The sequence below is a fragment of the Ochotona princeps genome, chromosome 4 (genome assembly GCF_030435755.1).
Source record: "Ochotona princeps isolate mOchPri1 chromosome 4, mOchPri1.hap1, whole genome shotgun sequence".
NCBI classification, from domain to species: Eukaryota; Metazoa; Chordata; class Mammalia; order Lagomorpha; family Ochotonidae; genus Ochotona; species Ochotona princeps.
The window spans coordinates 35,748,367-35,771,619 of NC_080835.1; the positions used below are offsets into that span (position 1 = coordinate 35,748,367).

The window sequence follows — 23,253 nt, forward strand, 5'->3', positions numbered from 1 at the left end:
CACGCCCCTCCCCCCTGGTGGATTCCTCCACCTTGATGCAGTATTACAGTTCAAATTCAATCAAGATTCTTTCTTTGCAAACATATACCAAGCATAAAGTCCAGCTACTTATTGTCCAGATGGGTTGAACAGTTTCTTGGGGAGACTATTTCTGGTCTGAAGTTAGCGCTGGTAGAATATCATCACAGTCAATTAAGAGTCCCAATATAACATCAACAGCAATTTGCAACATTATGGAATTGACATGGTTTTGAGTAACCAGTATGTTAAAAAACTGCAAGTTCCCCAGGTAATGTTAGGAGATACATTTTTGGACTTATTTTTTTTTTATTTCGCATGATAATTTTGTAGGTACTGGGTTATTCCTCCCCTCCTCTACTTCTGTCATCATTCTCCCCTCCCACCATAATCTCCCATATTATTACAGTAGTCTAGTTTTTAGTAACAGTTACAAGTTTAGCATTCTGCTGTTCAAGTGTATCATGACATTTGAGTTACAGGCAACGGTAGAAAATCTAGTATCAAATTGTCAAGATGTATTTGACATTTTCTTTGGGAATCCTGCTTTTATTCAGGAATAGAGATACATACTGAAAGTGTCTTGACTTCTGATATGCTAGTCTCAATTATACAGTTCATTTATGAGAATATATCTAAATACTTTTTCACCTGTATATATCTATTTGTTTTGTATTTTGCATAGAGTTTGCCTTATATCAGAGACAATATGATATTTGTCCCATTGGGAATGACTTATTTCACTGCATACAGTGGTTTCCAGTTGAGGCCGTTTTGTTACAAATGGTAGAAATCCATTTTTTTTAAAAGGTTGTGCAGCCTTCCATGGAGTAGATGTATCAGGGTTTGTGTATTCTTCCAACAGGCTTCTGGATTGTCTCCATGGCTTTTCTATTGTTGGGTTGTGCTGTGATAAATACAGGGATGTAGGTTGCTCTTTCATGTGCAGATTTCAGCTCATCTGGAGATATTCCCAGGAGTGGGATAGTTGAGCCATAAGGTAAATCAATTTTCAGTTGTTTGCGCACTCTCCATACTGACATCCACATGGCTGCACTCTCTTACATCCCTTGCAACAATGAAATAAGCTACCTTTCTCCTCCCCCACATGCTCACCAACAGGCATTAGTAGCAGACTTCTGTATGTAGGCCATTTCCCTGAGTTAGAGGGAACCTTGATGTATTTTTTATTAGAATTCCCTAATAGCTAAGGAACTTGAGCAGTTTTTCTTGTGTCTAAAAGGACAGCTTTCAAAATAACACACTGAAAGCACTATGGATACATTTTAAAAACATGAAAAGATGTGTTGATCATACACTCAATGCTACAAAAGTTATGAAGTGAGTGATAAAGAAACAGTAATTGATCTTTCTTAGGAAAAACGAAGATGTAATTTTGAACACACATCAGTTTTTGCGTTGTTGCATTCAATAGAATAATGCAGGTGAGGCTAAGGGATATTTAAATTTCAAAAATAAAAACTTGAGGTCGCTGCCAGAATGTAGCAACCTAAGCTTCGGAACTGGTACCGCATATGTGTGCCAGTTCGAGTCTCAGTTGATCCGCTGCTGATCCAACTCCCTATTAATGGCCTGGAATGGCAGAAGACTAGACTCCAATGCCTTGGGATCCTGCATGCACATGGGAGACTTGTAGGGGCTCCTGGCTTAGAATTCACTCAGTTACAACCATTGCAGCTGTTTGAGCAATAAGCCAGCAGATGGAAGATCTTTCTCTCTGCATCCTTCTCTCTGTAACTCTGAGTTAAAATAAAAATGAATGTCTTTTAAAAATCCTTAAGGAACTATTTGAAGAAATGCAAAAAAAAAGCCCACCTCATTTAAAAATCTTCACTTTTTTATCCGTATTAAATATATGTGAGGTATATATATATATACATATATATATATATATATATATATATATATATATATATATATATATATTTGTACGTTTCCATTTAGAAATAAGGTCATCATGCAATGGACGGCTTTTTCAGTTGGCATAAATCCCTCAAAGTCTATCAATGTTAAGGCAAATGATCCTGTTTTAAGACTCAATAATACTGCATCATGTGTAATATATACATATATAGTTAGGGGAGGGGTGGGGGGAATCCCAGTACCTATAAAACTGTGTCACATAGTACAATGTAATTAATAAATAAATTAAAATATATATACATAATATTTTCTTTATTCAAGCATTTTGGATGGGAATATAGATTATTTCCATACCTTTGTTCTTCTGAATAAAATCACAAGTATAGATTTTTTTTGAGCATAGAGATTTTTACAAGTTGATGATTTTATTTTCTTTGTATATGCTCAGAAGAGGAAATCCTGGGTTAAGCTATAGTTCTGCTTCTTCCCAATTTATTTTCCACAAAGACTACACAAATATGCACTGTTATCTCATCTTTTTTATCATAGCCATGATTATAGGTGAAGTGCTATTGCATAGTGGTTTTAACTTGCATTTTCCAAGGATTAATGATGTTGAGTACTTCTTCACATAACTGTTGAAATCTTTCATGCCTCAATCAGAGAAATATTTGGGTAATATTTTGCCCACGTTTCAGTTCAGTTTTTTTTCTCTGTTTTTGAGTGGTAATAAATGCATAAACTTTGGGTACTCACCTGTAATTAGTTTTATTGTTTACAACTATTTTTCCCCATCTTAGCCTACCATTTAATTGTGTTTCCTTTACAATGAAGAAGGTTTAGCTTAATTTTTACTATATATCTTCATTTTGATGGCCCGGACATTTGATATTAAAAAATCTTGACCAAATCCTATGTCTAGGAAAACTTACTGCATCAACATTTTTATAGCACCAAGTCTTGCATTTACGACTTTTCTCTATTTTGATTTTGAGTTAATTTTTGTACGTATGTGTATACAGTTTAAGGGTCCAATTTCATTCTTTTGTGTGGAAATTCAGTTTTCCCAACACCAGTTATTGTTCTCGACATCCTCTTGAGGTCTTTGTCAAAAATAAGTTAAGCATGCATGTTTGAATGTATTACTAGGTTCTCCTGATTTCTTTCTCTCTCTTTTTTTGCCCCAGACTGTGGTTTGTTGTTTTTTAGGAATTAATTGATTTAAAAGGCAGAGATGCAGAGTGAGAAAGGGAAATAGAGACAGAGAGGTCTTACAATCATTCTATTACTCTCCAAGTGGCTACAAAGTCTGGGGCTGCACCATACTGTAACCAGGAGTCAGGAGCTTCATTTGGATCTCCCAGGAGAATTCAGGGAGCCCAAGCACTTGTGCTGTGTTCTACTGTTTTTCCAGACCACTAACAGAGCATTGTATCAAAAATAGAGCGTGTGAAATATGGTGACCATATTGGATTCTAATACTGCAGCCAGCAGCTTAACCTATGTGTCACAACACAGGCCCCGTTTTAGGCTTTCAATTACTTCTGCAATCTCTTTGTTTTTAAACTGTGAAAGCTTTCCATATTTATTTCTAATTTAATTTGAAAATCATAGAGTACTTAAGTAGTAAAAAGAAATGCAATAATAGTAGACAATTTTCATATCCCTCATTCAATTAGACAAAAACAAGGAAGTCCTGAATTTGCTCTGCTTTTTAGACCATGTGCACCTAACGAGCATATACAGAAACTCTCCTCCAGAGGAGCAGGGCATACATTCCTTTCTAATACACCTGGAACATTCTGCACAATAGACCACGTATTAGATAGCAAGACAAATCTTTAATTTTTAAAAGATTTGTTCTATTTATTTTAAAAGCAGAGTCACAGAGAAAGAAATCTTGGATTTTCTGGTTCATGCCTCAAATGGCTTCAACAGTAGAGATAGGGCCAGGTCAAAGCCAGAATCCTGGAATGTCATTTGGGTCTCTTCTACAGGAGGCAGAGACCCAAGCAACTGAGGCATTGTCATTTGCCTTCCCAGTCCTATTGGTAGGGAGCTGGATAGAAAGTGCAACAGACGTAGGCCAGGCTGCTGTGTAGTAGGTACAGCTACCACCTGTAGTGCCAGCATCCTATATGGGGACCAGCTGCTCCACTTATGATCCAGCTCCTGGCTAATGTGCCTGGGAAAGCAGTGGAAGATGGACCAAGTTTTTGGGTCCCTGCACCCATTTAGGAGACCTGCAAAAGCTCCTAGTTCCTGGTTCAGATTGGCCCAGCCCTGGACACTGTAGTCATTTGGGGAGTGAACAAGTGATGGAAAATCTCTCTGTTTCTTCTTCTCACTGTAAATAAAACTGGTTCTGTGATATGTACAGAATGCTGACATCTCAGGTGGCAGTTTAACAATATTGCTACAACATCAGCCACCCCACATTAAAAAAAAAATCATAATGAATTCAAAACATTGTATCTTACCTTGTAATTTTACCACTACACTATAAAATTAGAAGTCAATAACAAAAAGAATTTTGAGAGACTCACAAATCATTAGAAATTAAAAAACGTGCTCCTGAACAATCAATAGATCAAAAAAAATCAAAAGAGAAATTAAAAACTATCTTCAATAAATGGCAAAATAAAAACAACTTATACAAACTTATGTGGCTCAGTAGGCTAGTCCTACACCTGAAAGTGCCAGCATCCCATGTGAGTATTGATTCATATCCTGCTGCTCCACTTCTGCCCCAGCTCCCTGCTTACAACTTGGGAAAGTAGTGGAGGATGGCCAAACACCTTAGACACAAGTACTCATGAAGGAGGACAAGAAGAAGCTCTTGGCTCTGAGCTTCAGGTTAGCTCAGCTCTGGCCCTTGTGGAAATCTGTGGAGAGAACCAGTGGATGGAAGCGTGGTCTATCCATCCTCCTCTCTCTGTAAACCTGACTTTCCAATAAAATAATAAATCTTTTAAAATAATGAGTACAGCCAAAGCAGTTCCATGTGGGAAGTTTATAACAATGAATGTCTATAATAAAAAGGAAGAATTATTTCATGTCAATAGCCTAACATATGCTTCAAGAAGCAAGAAAACAAAAAATTCACCCAGTTTCATCCGGGTCTCCCAGATCATTAGCAGGGACTTAGATGCCAGTGTGTAAAGGCCAGGACAAAAAGTGGTGCCCAGATGGGACGACTGGCATCACAGGCAATGGCTTTACCACAACACCAACCCCTAAACCAGTATTCTTTCTTTTGTTTAAGATGTATTTTATTTATTTATTTGAAAGGCAGAGTTACACATACAGACAAGAGAGGGAGAGAGACAGAGAGAAATCTGCCATCTGTTAGATCACTCCCACAAATGGCCATGATGGATGGAGTTGGACCCGACCAAAGGCAAGAGCCAAGAGCTAGCTGACTGGAGACTACACATATTCAGAATCTCAGTTCCAAATCTAAGAGGGGGCTATAAACACAGTTTACAAAACTTCACTTTATAAACTCCCCATAACTTTTTACTTAAGTGTGTAACATTAAATACATATCTATATCTACATCAAGATAAACAGATAGATGATAGACGGATAGATAGAGGATACCTATACACCATTTCTTCAAAAGATCTTCTGTGCTTTCTAATGCTTATAAGGGGCAAACTCCACAGTGGCACCCTCTCATTTCAAATAATGTAGGTCATAATTGAACATTGTTACAATCTTTTATGGAAATCCAGGCACACTTGAAATAAAAATATGTCACATAATAAATTTAGTATATTTATGGTGTGAACACTAAGAAATAAGCAAAAATTAATTTTTTAAAGCTAACACATATGGAAAATCCTCCATATATTGTTTAATGTTACTGCATGGAAGTTGAAATATAGAGAAGTTAACTCGTGCAAGTGTGTTGATAATTAGTATTACAAGGTACACAGACCCTTACGTCAAATTTAGTCATGAAGCCATCGCATTATTCATAACCTCTTCATCTTTATTCCCAAAGGCATCAGGTAGTATCTAACTTGGATCCCTTCTCGGCCTTTTGGATAACATCAAGTGTAGTATCTAACTTGGGTACAGGGGTCTGCAATCTTCAGAAATATATTTCTTCATATAATTTTTTTTCTCTAAACTATACTGTAAAATCATGATATGTGTGATCTTTAGTTTATGTTTCTCATCTTCTGGCTTCTCTAAATATTCTGGTCACTATACATTTAAAGGGAACTAGAACTTGTGGGACTCTCATGTCAACCAGTTTATGTAGCTAGCTTATCCATTCAACTAGTGCACCACACTTAACCTATTCTGAAAAAATTTGTTTTCCCAAGTTGAGACATTATTTGTATCTAACTGGACATCCTTGTATGTAAGAGCCGCTTACATAATACTGGACCACCTATAGCCTTAAAAAAATACTTTATTGAAAGATGATTAGAAAATCTATGCTTTGCATAAAAGCAATCTAATTGGTAGTATGTCTTGAAGACGCATATAAATAAAGTCTTTGTATGAAATAATTCTGCATCTTCACAAGTTGTAATGTCACCCTTAGTTACCTATGGGGACTGGTTCCACAACCTCCACCAAGGATACCAATACTTATGAATACCCTTATGCACAATGATGTGGGTTTTCATATAGCTTCCATCTTCCCATCTACTTTAGATAACCTCTAGATAACTTGTAATACATAAGACAATACCAGTAGGCATTATATAGTATTGCTTATAGGAAAATAACAAGAAAAATTATACACATGCACATTATGCAAAACAATATTTAGATTCTCAATTTGTTGAATCTATAGATAGGCAACTTGCAAATAAAAATGGTTGAATTTACTTAATTTTATGATTTCTTATTTCATTTAATATACTTAGTAAATTCAGTTTGGATTGCCTGAATCCTTACTTATTGAGAAAGCACTAACCATTCAGTGATACTATAATATAATAAGCTGTTTAAACTACAGCACAGTATTAAATCCAATACAATTTTATTTTTAATTAAAGCCCCACATATGAGTTTATTTGATGGACAGCTTCAAAGCATATTCAAGTTTATGTCTGGTCCTTAAAACATCTAGAAGTAGACTACATTTAACACATGCTGAATAAAAAGTTTCTTTTTTCCTTACTAAAGAATAGGTTACAGAATTTAAAACAAGGTATTACAAATAAACAATTGAAGTATGAAGACTTAATTATTCTCACAAAGCACACTTGTAACATTGCCTTGTTTGCTCTTATTTATAGAAAAATTAATACATAAATATATTTAACTTACCTCACTCATTTGTATAGAGGTATCTATTTCTCCACTCGCTATTCTCCCTACATGAAATAAGAAAAAGAAAAACATGTCACACTGGTCAATTGATCGGAATATGCAGAAAATTTTGCAGGAGATGAAAATCAGAATTGAAAAAAACTAATCCTCAAAGAAAAATGCTGGAATAAAACGTGTGTTTTTGGAGTTTAGCTATTCCAAACAGTCTCCAAAATTAGTCTCATTACAAACTTTTTATAATTTAGATGAAATGCAACAAATAATGATGTGTGGAGAATATCTGTAAGATATTAACTCTACTCTGATTGGGCCTGTTCTCATCCATACCTGCAAAAATGTCCAAACAGGGCCCGGCGGCGTGGCCTAGCGGCTAAAGTCCTCGCCTTGAACGCGCCGGGATCCCATATGGGTGCCGGTTCTAGTCCCGGCAGCTCCACTTCCCATCCAGCTCCCTGCTTGTGGCCTGGGAAAGCATTTGAGGACGGCTCAAAGCCTTGGAACCCTGCACCCGCATGGGAGACCTGGAAGAGGTTCCTGGTTCCTGGCTTCAGATCGGTGCAGCATCAGCCGTTGTGGCTCACTTGGGGAGTGAATCATTGGACGGAAGATCTTCCTCTCTGTCTCTCCTCTCTGTATATCCGACTTTGTAATGAAAATAAATAAATCTTAAAAAAAATGTCCAAACAAAAAAATCCAGTAGAAATGTTTGATGATATCTCATATCACTATATGAGTTCAAGGAAAATCTTGACTGTTTTCCTGGAATTGAACCAGACTGCTTGCAAGTCAAATAGTGCCAGAGCTCTACCACTTTGTAGGCAGAGCAAATTACTCATTCCTACCAACCTAGCCAAAATAGATTCATAATAGTTAGGTGTTTAACCATTCAGAGTAAGATGTAAAAATAAGTTTCTGCTTGTAGAAAAATGGTAACTCAGAATTCATATTCTTATCTCTAAGTGATTCCAAACTTAGGAAAATACTGAAATAATAAAAGTCAACAACTCTGCATAAAGTGTTCTTAAGGAGCCGAAACTCTAATGTAGCACACTAAGCTTCTGTCTGCAGTGACGGCATTTCATACCTATACTGGTTCAAATCCTGGCAGCTCCACTTCCACTGCAGTGCCTTAAAAACGGTCTGGGAAAGCACAGGAGGAAGGCTCAAGGTCTTGGACCCCTGCACCCATGTGGGAGACTAGGAAGAAGCTCCTGCCTCCTGGCTTTACCTAACCCCACTCCAGTCACTACAGCCATTTTGGGAGTAAATAAGCAGATGGAAGATTTCTCTGTGTGTGTCTCCTTCTCTCTCTGCAATGCCATCTTTCAAAAAAAAAAAAAAATGAACAAATCTTTGAAAAAATTTCATAAAGAAATCATCATATTGGAAATCAGATATTGCTATTACTTATAACTCATTCCAAAACAACTATAATTTTGTAATAGTTAATATATATTCTGAAAATACAGAACATAGAAATTTATCATTTGCACAGCTCTTCTGCAATGCAAAAAGACACAACTCATTTCACGAAACAATATTTAATGTATGCTAAATTAAATTAATTGTACCTGGTTCAATAGAACAGTATTCTTTTTCACAGATGATGTAAATCACTCAGCTATTCTTCCTAATCACTAAGCCCATTACATAAATGAAGTTATTTATGATTCAGGTAAACCACTGGGAGTCAGCTGGGAGTAAGGTCCAAAACCTGCCATCAAACTGCATGGTCATTATCTACTCATTTGTTAAAATAAGGCTATATGTGAAAATAGATACTGGCTTGCAAGAATAGTTACTTCATGTAATTTTTGCATTATTTTTTAAAGTAGTTGCATGATCCAGATTGATAACAAAAGACAAGATCTTAAATGATATAGTCTTTACCAATGGCAGATTTCTTTAAAATTGACTAAGAGCAGTCTTACTCTCCAGCTTCATTTTCTTGCTCTGTGAAATCCAAGCAGTTTTCCTGTGTCTCTTATACTTTCCTTCAGCCTCCTTTCTGTGGTGCCTTAACTCAGTTACTCCTTTAGAAGAAATGGTATTTATTTGCTCCCACTCACAACCTTACTTGGGTAACAATTCACATCCTTGAACTATAATCTTAAAAGTCTCTTTCTCTCTAGGAAAGCCTTTTCTCACCTATCTAACTTCTTCAAATCACCTAATACATGTCTAATTGATGCACTAATCACATTTTCAATTCTAAATGATTATGTTACTTTTGATTTATATGCTAATTTTACCCCCCAAACACTAACTTCTGAAAGATGGCACACTGTCTTATTTTTCTCCAGATAGCACAGTGATTGGCTAGTGAAAACTTCTTGACAAACATATTTTTAGGGTAAAAAATGAATGAGCAGGCCAGCAAGGAAGCTGATTCTTTTATTATTACTGACATAAATGATAAGACAAAAATATGTAGAGAACTTGCCATATGCCAGGCTCTTCATTCATGGCCTAACTGAGCTTGTTAGGGCTCCCAAGAGACAATTTGTTTTCTTCTTTCTACAGCTTAACACAATAAACACAGATTTTTGATACTCCTTATGATTTTCCAGCGATACTCCACGGAAACTCCTTAAAGCTTTGAGTGACTGCCGTATATTTCCCTGCAGAAGGGGAGAGGTCCTTATGATAGGGAGATAGAGAACTGCATGACCCAGGCAACAAGCAGTAAGATGAGTCTTTTCCTGTTAGTACCACACTTTCTGGGTTGATTGTCCTTCGTTTGCTAAGCACTACACCATCATATTTACTAAAGAAAAAGCATGGGTTGACTGATAGTTTTTTCTATGTTTGTCTGATAGGACACACTTAACTTCTATCATCATTCCATTACTCTAGATGTAGAGCAGATCACTGTGACAAAATAAAGCTAAGACGTTGGACACCACTGTATAAAACTTACCATATTAGACAAGGTTCTTTTAAAAAATGTCCTCTCTTTCTCCAAGTATCACATTAATTTGGGAGTTGTTATGGACTGGGTGTAGTTTCTCACCCAGGAGTGTACTGTGATTGATGGCTTGGCCCTCAGAATAAAATTGTAGGAAGCTGATGAAACCCATGAGAGGAGAGAGCTAGTGGGAAGGCCTTTGGTCACAGGGGACCTGAGACAGCTTTTGGTGACCACATTGACTTCCTGCGAGACGAATGTCAACATTGTTTTTAAAGGAGAATGTAGGAAGGAAGAGGAGGAGGGATGGCAGCAGGAAGGAAGTGCTTTGTGTTGTAAAGTTAAATACCTGAGTCCATCCTACACAAATCTAATTCAAAGCATGGGAAAATATTCAAAATTTATACAGAAAAAAATATAAATAGCAGACATATTCTTATTCAATCTTAAATATGTAATAGTTACTTTTTCAAAAATTCATGGCATGATTTTTCATAGAAAATAAATGTCAGAGTTTACTGTCAGGGAAGCAACCTGAATTTCAAACAAAATTTCCAATTAAAAATTTTAAAAAAATTCTTTAAACCACCATGACATTTTTCTAAGACTTTCTGGATGACAGTAGTGATGTTAACACAGTTTTTTGATATTTTAGAATGAAATATGTCGTCAATTGGCAGATCTGTTTAACTAAGTGAACTAATACTTTCCAAGAAATTAGCACATGAGGTTATAGAGCTTGAATTGGTGAAATACATAAAGTATAAGACAATTCAAGTGGTTTCGATGTAGCAGAGAATGGAAAATTCATTTTGGTGTCTTAAATTCCTCATAACATCTGCTTTTATGAACCTATGATTAGGGTTTGGTGCAGTAGCCTAGCTGCTAAAATCCTCAACTTTCAAGCTTGAGTTCTAATCCTGGAGGCCCCACCTCCCATCCAGGATCCTGCTTGTGGCCTGGGCAAGCAGTGGAAGATGGCTCAAAGCCTTGGGATGCTGCACCCACGTGGGAGACCCAGAAGAAGTCCCTGGCTCCTGGCTTTGGATCTGCTCAGCCTCAGCTGCTGCAGAGACTTGGGGAGTGAATCTAGCACATGGAAGATTTCCCTCTCTGTCTCTCCTCCTCTATATATATCTGGCTTTCCAAAATAAATAAATAATTTTTAAGAAGGTATGGTTAGTTTTTTTTTTTTTCTTTTTTTAGTGTGAAAGCCAGACATACACAGAGAAGGAGAGAACGATCTACTGTCCGCTGGAATCACTCCAGTTGCAGTGGCCGCAATAGCCAGAACTGCACCGAACTGAAGCCAGGAACCTGCAGCCTCTTCCGGGTCTCCCACACATGGGTTCAAGGTCCCAAGGCTTTGGGCCATACTCCACTACTTTCCTAGGCCACAAGCAGGGAGCTGGATGGAAAGTGGGACCATGGGGATTAGAACCAGCATTCATATGGGATCCCGGCACGTGCAAGGCAAGGACGTAATAGCCACTAGGTTACAGTGCCAGCTCTATTGTTGAATTTTAGTATAACATCAAAGAATACCTGTAATTGCTTTAAAACCCTTAAAATAATATTTGCTTTTTGAGTTATCTATCTGCAAGCAGGCAGATTTTCTTTACAGTTAACCAAAACAATATGCTATGCCAGTTTAAAAGTAATTATGAAAAGCTACTATTCCATAGGCCAGAGATTATAGACCTTTTAAAAATATTTATGTTTTTATTGCAAAGTCAGATATAAGGAGAGGAGGAAGGACAGAGAGAAAGATCTTCCGTCTGCTGATTCACTCCCCAAGTGGCTGCAGTGATCGAAGCTGAGCCAATCCAAAGCCAGGAGCCAGGAACTTCCTCCAGGTCTCCCACATAGGTACAGGGTCCCAAGGCCTTAGGCCATCCTCAATGGCTTTCCCAGGCCACAGGCAGGGAGCTGGGTGGGAAGCAGGGCTGACAGAGTTAACATCAAATTTCAGATTTAGAAGCTAAGTGACAAGCCAGACTGATCACCCGTGCCTTGATTCATTTCAGAAGATGCCATTTAATAAAATGGAAATCATTAGTGGTGGATGATTAAGACAGAAGAGGATTCCAGCTGCCCAGAAATAGCCTGTCTCCTTCTTTATTAATAGGACTCTAATAAAACATGGTTCAGGTGTGTGCTCTATAAACTAAACAAAGTGAAGCACTCCCTAGCTTTCCCTGGACAATAAGTCAAAGCTCTTAAATATCCTGTAAACGGTATAATGATCATCTCACCCTTGATCTTTGCCAAAAGGCTGAGAGTGATATATAATTCTGTCTCACAAAGATTTGCACAAGTAACAAATGAGCAAAAGCCCTTGGTCCACAAGTGATCAATAAATATCAACACTTGTTGATACTATCTCTGCCATTACTAATTCACAAAACTGGTATGAGTTCTTTGGGCTAAGATCAGTGTCAGAACAAAGTTCAAAAATTATTTTCAGTCTCAGGTTTTTCAATTGCAGTATCTGCTTTAAAAATAGTAATAGTTATTTTAAGAAAAGCATGAAGACTACTCAACTGCAGCTATGTAACCTAACTTGCCTAAGTGTGGACTTTCTCACAGAAAACAGCATATATAAAAATGCTTTTAAAAGCATAAAACATTACTCACAGCTGTTATTCAGGAATTTTTCCATTAATATTGGATAGATGTGCAACTCGAACTCCATAATGCCCTAACCAACTCTCACTGAATTTGTGAATGGTAGCCATGTCAACCTAACAGACCCCTGCACAAAGAGATAAAGAACAATATTCTAGAAAAAGGAATATTTTGTCTATAAATGTGTGATACTTGAGCATTAGCTCAGGTCGACTGCTATTGTCTTGAAGAAAATAATTATTGTTATTACAAGGAACAACCATTCACCAAATAAAAAACAGTTACATGACAGAGTCACCAAATAGCAACAAGACTAATCTAGGTTTACAAAGCATTTTATGATTCTATTTCTGCTTCCTCCTTCCTTTGATAATTTTTGCTTCACCTAAAACTAGGTGAAAAATATTTTCAAATTGCTGTCAGAAACACATGTGATGTATTACTCAAGATCATGGAAAACAGACAACATATACACTTGACAACATATACACTTTTATCACTACTCTTCCCATCACAGTTCAAATTTACTTCTTCCTTTCCCTAATATAAACATATGTTTTTCTTCATAGTAACTTTTGCTTATATTATTATTATTATCATTATTATCATTTACACATAAACCTAGATATCCTTTCTTCAGATTTTGCCAGAAACCTCCTCCTCCTCCTGGTTTGGCCTCTTACCAGCTCCAATACCGCCCTGCCTATAATCTTCTCCTCTGGACATCTAGCCAAATCATACCTCCCTCTACCACAGTCCCCCTCGGAGCCAGCAAGAACAAGCTTTGAAAACTGTAACCTTTTCTGAGAAGCAGGGTTAAGAGGATATATTTATTTCCTCACACCCTATGACCATTCAAACACACATAGGAATTATCAGTCCTCTTCCACACACACGCAGGCACACACACAAACGGTGCCACATGCCACAGGTTTAGACACACTCAGTTACAGAACATAATAATGCAATAATTGTGTATATTACCAAACCTCTGTCAAAACCGCCAAAGAAGCAGGATTTGAAGCCAACAACTCTAAGTCAACTTCTTACTATTCTTCCAGCTTCTTCTAAAATGAATGGAAGGAGCATAATCTTTCTGTGGACCAAACACCAGAGACATGAAGGTTTTGGTATCAATCCACCCTGAGAAACATCAAATATTTGCTAAAAAGGAAGGCCAGCGCAATCACTGAGAGGGCACACTGCTAAGAATACACACTCAAGCAACCACAGAACCCAAAAATAGAATTTGCATTCACAACATGATCTTCTCAGCTTACATTCTTACCGCAAGCATAAAATTAACTCTGAGTACAGTCATGTCCCATATCATGACATTTCCATCAATGATACATAACAGCAGTCTCCTAAGATTATAATGTAGTGTGTTATACAGAAGGCTATACCTCTTGGTTTGTTAAGCGCACTCTGTAATGTTCATATGACGAAAGACTAGCGATGCATTTCTCAGCACAGATTTCCATCATTAACTCATCTGTGATTTTATATGGAGGTAAACACACACGTTTCTAAACAGCAGGTAGTTTTGGTCAAACACAGTGCTTAATGTAGCTGTAACGTTGCAGACAACTTTGCATGCAGCATTGAAGCTGCCTTTTCCAATGCTAAAATCCTAAAGCTTCTTTTCCAATGTTAACTGTATCATAAATTATCTGAAGAATGAATATTTCAAATCAAATTTTCTTTACAATATTAACTAGTCAACAATTCAATTTTAGCAACACTGACATTTTACTGGTAATGATTATTTAGGTTGGTATTTAAGTGTTCTATTGTATTTTACTCTTAAAATTTCCATTTTAAAATGAGTAGAGTAGGAAAAATGATACATTGGAAGTCACTACTTATTTTATGTTCAAATGTGAAGAAAACGTGTTTCAACATTGTATTAAAACCTGAAAGCAGGGCCTCAGTGCCACAGCCTAGTGGCTAAATCCTTGCCTTGCACCCACTGGGATCCCATATGGGTGCTGGTTAATGTCCCAGTTGCTTCACTTCCCTTCCAGCTCCTTGTTTGTAGCCTGGAAAAGCAGTAAAGGATGGTCCCAAGCCTTGGGACTTTACACCTGGGAAACCCAGAAGACTCTCCTGGCTCCTGGTTTTTCATCTGCTCAGCTGTGACCAACGTGGCCACTTGGGGAGTGAACCAGTGGATGGAAGATCTTGTCTCCTTTAACCCTCTCTATATTTGACTTTCTAATAAAATAACTAATACATCTTTTAAAAAATAAAAACAATTCATTAATCTGTCAAAAAGGCAAAATATCTCAGGTTTAAAAAGTTAATTATATGTAAACAAATTGTTTAGCCATCATTTTAATCTTTAAATGTGACTTAGGAAACAAAAGAAGATACTTCAAAAGTCCATGGGAAATTGAATTAAAAGATTAGTTTATTTTGGTGCGTAAGAGTACTTGCAGAGAACATTTGATATTACACATTTCCCTTTCCATTTATCCTTCAGTGAAAAGTATGTATCTGTATGACTTACAGCTCTACCAAAGAATTACTACAAATTGCCAAGTGCTTTAAATGAATAATGAATACATTTAGACATTAGGTTACTGAAATTTTAAGATAGTAATTGTCACCAAAGGAAGAAACCACAAAAAAAAAAAGAGTTTAAAAAGGAAGCATTAAATGTGTATCTGAAGAAATTCCAGGGGCTAGCCTTATGCAGACTTTAGGCTGCTGTGTGCAAGACTTAGCAGCTTAAGTCCTGGCCAGGATCCCATATGGGCTCTGGTTCTAATCCCAGTGATCCTGCTTCCCATCCAGCTCCCTGCTTGTGGCCTGGGAAAGTAGTCAAGGATGGCCCAAAGCCATGGGAACCTGCGCATCATTGGAGACTTTGAAGAGGCTCCAGGCTCCTGGCTTTAGATCTGCTCAGCTATGGCCGTTGCGGCAACTTGTGGGGGAAGTGAATCTGGCAGACAGAAGCTCTTCCTCTCTTCATCTCCTGCTCTCTGAATATCTGACTTTCTGTATACATCTGTGTATCTGAATCCTCCTCTCTGTATATCTGACTCTTTATATCTCTTATTACAGGTGTCGAGGCAATGAACAAGCAGATGAAAGATACCTACCTTTATCTATCTATCTATCTATCTATCTATCTATCTATCTATCTATCTATATCACTCTGGCTTTCAAATAAATATTTTTAAATGAAGGAAATTCTAACTCTATGCTTTTGAAAATCACTTGGAGGTTTGCATCTTTGAACACCAAGCCTATTTCCTAATACAGCAGTCATCCAGGTTCTGGCCTAAGATTTCACTTTCCATGATTCCAGCTATCCAGAACTGTTTGTAACCTGAAAATATTACATGGAAAATTCTAGGTATAAACAATTTGAATAGCTAGTTGTTTAAACAGAAAGTGATGAAGGAGGGTGAGGAGGAAGAGGCAGAGATCTTCAGTTCACTAACTCACTCCTTAGTAGGCTACAACAGTTGGGCCTGGTCTAAGCCAAAGCCAGGAGCCCAGACCTCCATCCAGGTCTCTCATTTGCCAAGTACTTGGGCCAGATTTTGCTGCTTTCCCAGGCACGTTAGCAGGGAGCTACAGAACAAGTAGAGCAGCCAGGATTCAAATTAATGCTCCATTATGAGATGCACTATAAAGGGTTGCTTAGCTTACTATGCCACGATACTTCTGCCTGAATACCTAATTTATATATTAAATTTTAGCATAGGTATGAATTCATAGGAAAAAAGGGTGCATCAGGGTTCTATACTATTCATGAGTTTAGGCTTCCTGTAGAGGGCTTGGAATGCATATCTGGTGATTATGAAGGCACTGATAGTCATTTACTGCATCAATCATCATTAGTTTTTGATTTTACAAAAGATAGCGTGTATCAAGTCATGCCATGAAGAACAAGGAGAGAAAAACCCACAGAATAGGTCAAAGTATTTGCAAACCTATATTGGACTTGAATATAAAGAGCTGTTATAAGTCAATATTTAAAAATATTTTGAAAACAACATGTTTTATTAGATGTTTCTCTAAGTCGCAAATAATGTATGAAGATACTTAGTAAATTATTCACTGAGGAAATGCAGACGAAAGTGCCAAAGAGACACCCGTTTCTCAAGCACTAGGATGGCTATACTGAAAACAACAAATGAAACTGCTGGAAGTGCAGATCCATTGTTCACGGAAACGGAAAAGCATCTAGATACTTCGTGACTTTCTCAAAATGTGTAATAGAGTGCCGCCACATAATTGAGCAGTTTCATTTTTGATCATAATTCGAGAAAATGAAAATATATGTTGACACCAAAAATTTGCAATGTTCTCTGCAGGATCAAAAATGTGGAATAACCCAAATGCACACCATCTGATAAACGGATAAGCTGATGTATGCTCCACTGTGGAACATTAGTTGGCAACTGAAAGATGCACTAATACAAACCCCAAGTAATGAAATTTAAAAACATTAGGCTAAGAGAAGTGGCTACTATAAGCCATAATGTATGATCCTATTTATTCCAAGTGTCTAGAATCAGCCAGTCTATAGAAACAGTGACAGATTAGGAACTTGGAGCTAAGGGTAGCGGAGATAAAGAATGGCTGCCTAAGAGCTTTCCATTTGGGGAGACAAAATTGTTCCAAAATTGCTTTATGATGATTGCTGCAAAAACTCAAATATGCTGAAACATGGAACTGTACAATGTCAAAGGGTGGATCTTAGGACAGGAAGATTGTATCCCAATGACACTTCCAGCAAAGGAGGAGAGAGATGCAATGTCACATTACATTTCTCAGTGCCTTTGGAAACTGAAAAGTAAAACTACTCTGAGACCGTTTATGCCTTTAAAAAAATTTCTAGGTTTAAATCTAATATCAAATATTTCCCAGTAAAATAGAAAACCATTGAGGTGACTGAATTCCTGGGAATGGCCACACAAAACATGTGTATTTTTGGGAAAAACATGTCTACCAAAATAGATCCAACAGACTACAGGCATGAGCAAATACCTTAGCAAGCACTGGACACATGCTTGTTAACACCGCTATAGGTCCAACTGAAGCTGATCTGTAATTGTGGCAGCGATTCCAAGCGTATAACATCTTAAACTGACAGGCGTTAAGATCTACCCTCCTGGGCAGATGGCTCCATTGGCTAATCCTCCCCGTTCAAGCATTGGGATCCCATAAGTGCACGGTGTCCCAAGTGCTGCATTTCCCATCCAGTTCCCTGCTTGCGGCCTGAGAAAGCAAGGATAGCCCAAAACCTTGGGACCCTGCACCCTCGTGGGAAACCTGGAAGAATCTATGGGTTCCTGACTTTGGAGAGGCTCAGCTCTGGCCATTGCAGCCACTTGCGGAGTGAACCAGCGGGCAGAGGATCTTTCTGTCTTTCCTTCTTTGTAAATATTTCTTCCAAATCAATCAATAAATATAGATAGATCGATCGATCGATCGATAGATAGATAGATAAAATACATCTTAAAAAATCCCTCTGCCCTTCCATGAGTCACAAGCATCTCAAAGCACGAATAGTAACTTGCAGAGCCAGGCTAAAGAAGTCCAGGGCCAGTAACGTGCACGTGAGATCCCAACCCTATGATCTACTCTGTTACTTCCCTTGGAAGACCCTTCCCACCCTTTGATTGTTTCAGACGCAGCAGCATCGCAGCATATGAGCCTGGCGCGCTATTGTGCCCTCTCCAAATTGCTTAGCTCCCCCATAGTACACAAAGGAGCAAAGAAGGGGTCCAGGCGTCATAGAACGCAGGTGCCAGGTCCTCAGAAGCTGCAAAGGAAATCGTGGCAGCGAATTACGCTCGAAGCACAGGCTGGGCAAGGGGCGCCCTTCGCTGGCAAGCCAAGCGAACATCCCCAGGACTCCTCACGCAGTCCACCAACGTCCCCTCATCCCGGGGTCCCTGTGCTGCGGCTAGAGGGGTCCACGCACGCAGCCCCGCCCTCCTACCTTCCTCCAGCACCATCTCCAGGAGGTTCGGGTCTCCCATCTTGGCTAGCTCGTTCATGACACTGAGCCCAGAGAGGCACTTGGTAACTCGCCGCTGGGACAGACTGGGAGGAGCCCGATGACTGATACTGAATCTAATTTCGGGCTTCCTGAATTGCAGGACTGTCAAGCTGTCGATGCTCTCCTTGCTGGCCTTCTCCTCCGGCTTGTCTTCATCCTCCTCTCTGTCCTCCAACTTCTCCGCCTCCTCAGCCTCCTCAGCCTCCTCACCATCCTCCTCAGATTCCAAGATTGCCGGTTTCTTCAGCCAGCTGGCCTTCCTCTCCAGCCTGTACTTCCAGTTGCTCTTGGCCCTGCGCCTTACTTTCTTCTCCCGGTAGCGCTGTTTGCCTCCTTCCCAGTACGACTCCCAGTACTTGTCCCGTTGCCTAGGTTTTCTGTCCTCCCGGGTGGGCTTGTCCGGACTTTTTCTGCTCTTGCCCTCCCACTGCTGCTGCTCTCTCCGGGGCGCAGCTCCCCTCTCTCCCCGACTCCGGCCCTCTGGGGCCGCCGGGGCCGCGGGCGCCCCACTCTCGGGGACCGCCATCTCCCCGCCCTTCGGCCACACTGGCTCTTCGCCGGCCGCCTCCTCTGGGATGGCCCTGTCCGAGTTCCCCGGCCCAGCAGCCGCTGCCTCCCGGGCCATGCCGGAGCTCGACTCCTGTGGCTCCTCTGGGGCGTCCTCCCCGGGACCCGTCACTTTTCGGCTGTCTTGACCAGCAACCTCCGTTCCCAACAGGCTCGACCACTCTGACTCCTGGTCGACCCATGGCCCGGACTCTGTCTTCTCTAGGGCTTTCGCCTCCCTCTGCTCCGAAGTCTCTTCTTCCTCTTCTTCCTCAGATCCCTGGCCAGGAAAGAGCTTATCCATCGCCTTGGCCCTCTGCCCACCGGGGAGTTTCCTTCAGCGAGAACCCCACCCACTTCAAAAGTTAACTTTTTGTCGGGGAAGGAAAAGTTCCTTTCCCTTAAAGAACCCCCACGCCCTTTAAGGCTGGCACGTGGCTAGGATCTCCGAGGGCCCAGCGGTAGCTCTCCTCGGGGCCCCTTGACACTAAAAACCTACTTCCTTGTGAGGGACAAGATCTCTTCCACAGGTGAGGAAACGACACACCTGTAGCCTGATTTCGAAGTCGGCCCCTGTTACTTAAAAGCTGAAGAGTGTTCAGGAAGTTTCTATCAGCTTCACTTTGCGCATCTTCAAATGAGAACGCTACTCACCCCCCACCCCCGAAGGATACTGTGAGGAGCACTATACAGGCTTTCGTTAGAACGTGTTAACGTCTTCTGCTGCCGGTAAAGTTAAGTCCTGTTATTGCAGGTCTCCACAAACTTCCGCCTCAAGCAAGGTGCTGTCGTCTCACTCGTTCTAGACAACCTGCATAGATTCTGTGGTTTTCATGCCAGCTCCACAATACTTGGGACATGAAAAAAAAAAATACTGCCTGATGGAGGAAAACAGATGAGAGGTGATGAACCAAGTTGGGTTTGGTACATACCCGAGCCAAGAGCCTTGAGTGTGCTAAGCAGGGTGTGAGTTTGGGGTGCTGGCAAAAAGACATCGCTTGTCTTCATTGCCCTGCTTTTGTTGATTTATTTTCTATTCTACTTAACTTTTTGTAACTGAAATCAGCTTTTATAGGCGACTAAAAAGGCTTGCAGAGAAGTAGCTTGGGAAGTCATGGTTAGCAGAGGAACTGCAAGCTATTATTATTTTTTTCTTTTCTGTACAATGCTATCTCTTTCATTAAACATTTAGAAATTTACCAGTTCTGGCCAAGTGTAGGCAATTCCATGATGTAGTTTGGAATCATTTTTGAAAGGTGTGATTTCATGTTACAGCCGATATGCAGCTGATTGTATATAACTATAATAAACTGCTAACTGTAATAAAATTGTTATGCTTTCACCTCTTAATAATTATCCCTGTTTGCTGCTAATAAAAATTTTACAACATGAATGTTTTTGAATGTTCTTTCTGTATGCCAGCTATTTTACTATGTGCTGTCGATATTGTGACCAAACTCATGGGTAGCATCTTTGTTTTTCATGGAGTAACTTAAAAGTATCCTCATTCATTGTATATGATTTTCTATTTCCTGTGTCTTCATCCTACACTGTAGGTAGGTCCACATATCACTGGGCACAACTCAAATATTCTTAGTGCCAGAAAGAATTTAAGCATGATGCAGTAACTGTGCTAGCCAAGTTCATTGAAGAGGGCAGACCTGACCAGATCGGCTTGTCACTAAAGAGCTGAGAGACCAGCCTATATTCAGATGCGTTCCTACCGACATGGACATGCCCTCCTCTGGTTTCTCCTTCTCTCCTTCTCTCCTCTCTCCTGAGAAATTGGGTGGATATAAAGCTCTTGAAAAACACTTCCAGGACTTTATCATAGTCTCAGCAGATCTAATATGTCCCTTGACACTAATAACCTTTTATGCTGCCCCCTGGAGAGAGGCATAAAACCAGGATTACTGAACAAGAGCATTTATTTTAGATGTAATCTTGTGTCTGCCTTCAGGGTTTGTTTCCTCATTGATTCACACAAGAAAATTCACTTTTAAAACGTTTTGTTTTGTTTTGTTTTGGGTTTTTGTTTTTGTTTTTTACATTTTCCTTAGCCTTTCTCACTCACAAAGGTTACTGTTTACCTAACTGCCTCAACAGGAAAACACTACATGTTATTTTTGCTCAAAATTCAGTGACACATGTTAATGCTAATATTTTTTCAGCTTCTTCTTCACTTTCTTTTAAAAAGTGGAAAGCAAGTCATAGTCTTCGGCTAGCCGTTTTACTTCTCAAGGGGTATTTTCTGTGTTTGTATCATTAAAGTAGTTTATGCTACTTTCCATCCATTATGGTGGGATGGACCCGTTTTCCTCATTGTTATGTCATGCCACTTTGCACAAAATCTTCATTTCCAGAATTATGTTCTGAGTAGTGAATACTTGTCTTTCAACTAATAAGTAGATACTGATTTGTGGCCATAAAGCTGTCTTTTTATTTTCAGCCTTCTAAGTTATCTGAGCCATTTTTTGAATTATTAGAAGCGTCTGACAGCACCTTTTTTTTCTTTGTCTTTTTATGCCCTTACACTAAGCATAGGATACAGAAGTATTTAAATAATCACACACACATTTTTTAAAGTAAAAATGAAAATACTTTCGAAATTATGAACTGACAGCTTGACGTACTTGCAACTGTATAAAAGTATGAGTTTGCTACAGGAAAGGCAACTTAGGGGCATCAGTACACAGCATGTGGGAAAAGTCTGAACCATATGATAGTTAAATATATTCACTTGAACAACACCAGCAGCTGAGAGGTAAGTTTATTCTTCCTTCCTTCCTTCTTCCTCTCTCTCTCTCTCTCCCTCTCTCTATCATTCTAGTAACCCAGTATAATTCTGTGGTCTGCATCAGTTTGTCAACTTGTCTTCATATCAAACCTTTATTTCTAGGATAAGATTTGTGCCTGTATTTGCTGTTTGTTTTACTCATCAATTAGCCTGTGTGTTTTTCAAAATCACTGCATTCCACACTGTTAAATTGTACTGCTAAAGTGTGGATTTTGTACTTGGGTCATGGACCTACCTTCTGTTGTTGCCTCTGCCGCTTATTAAGGTGCGCAGCACAATATCCATGGATAGGTAACTCGGCTACTTTGAAACGCAGATCTCTTCTATGTGGATTTCACATTATATTTCTGATATCTTCTAGTCATGTCTTCAAGTTGTAAAATTCAAATAAGTCATATACATGGGCACCAGCAGCCTGGCACAGTGAGGTAAGCCATCACATGCAACCTTGGCATGCTGTATGAGCACTGGTGCCAGTCCTGGCTCCTCTATTTACAATCCAATCAATTCCCTGCCAATGCTCTTGGAAAGCATCAGAAGAAGGCCCATGTACCTGGATCTCTACCAGCCACCTGGAAGTCTCAGACGGAGTTCCAGGCCCTAACTTCAGCCTAGCTCAGCACTGGCCTTTAGTTTAGGGAGAAAGCCAGTAGACGGAAGATCTCCATCTTGCCCTCTCTCTAATACTGTGACTTTCAAATAAATGAGTGCCTTTAAAAAAAAAAAAAAAAAACTACATATATGGAAGGATTTTTGTAATCCATAAAAATGTAACAAACATCACAGTTTTATTGACAGACCAGGGTAAAATAACAGATTAATCGGCAAATAAAGTAAAATAACAGATTAATCAGCAAACAAGAAACTCTAATTGTGGTGTTGTTTGCTGTTTGAACCATTCCTTTGGTATTTGTAGGCTTTCTGACTGTATACATTCCTGTACCTTGGTTTGCAGAGAAGAAGAAGTCAAATCTGTTTATTGGCAAAGTCAATCAAACAATCCAGAGTCTAGGATCCCTGGACCTTCACAATAAACCCTAGTTTATATCTTACACTCTTTCCTCAGCTAAAAATACCTCTCTTTATAGACTGATGTCTGAAATCCCAGTTGTCATCACAAAAGCTGCATTAATACGTAGCACTCACATG

General features: G+C 39.2%; 1 protein-coding gene across 1 annotated transcript in view; it reads right to left on the reverse strand.

Annotated features, from left to right (window-relative positions):
* Window positions 1–19,098, reverse strand: part of ANO5 (anoctamin 5) — a 70,516-nt gene extending 51,418 nt beyond the window's left edge. The window contains exons 1-2 of the mRNA XM_058662475.1: window positions 18,702–19,098; window positions 7,198–7,244 (exon numbers count right to left, since the gene is read on the reverse strand). Of these exons, the coding sequence (XP_058518458.1) occupies window positions 7,198–7,244; window positions 18,702–18,759 (105 nt within the window). The 5' untranslated portion in view covers window positions 18,760–19,098. The remainder of the gene's footprint in view (window positions 1–7,197; window positions 7,245–18,701) is intronic.
* Between the last annotated feature and the right edge of the window lie 4,155 nt (window positions 19,099–23,253).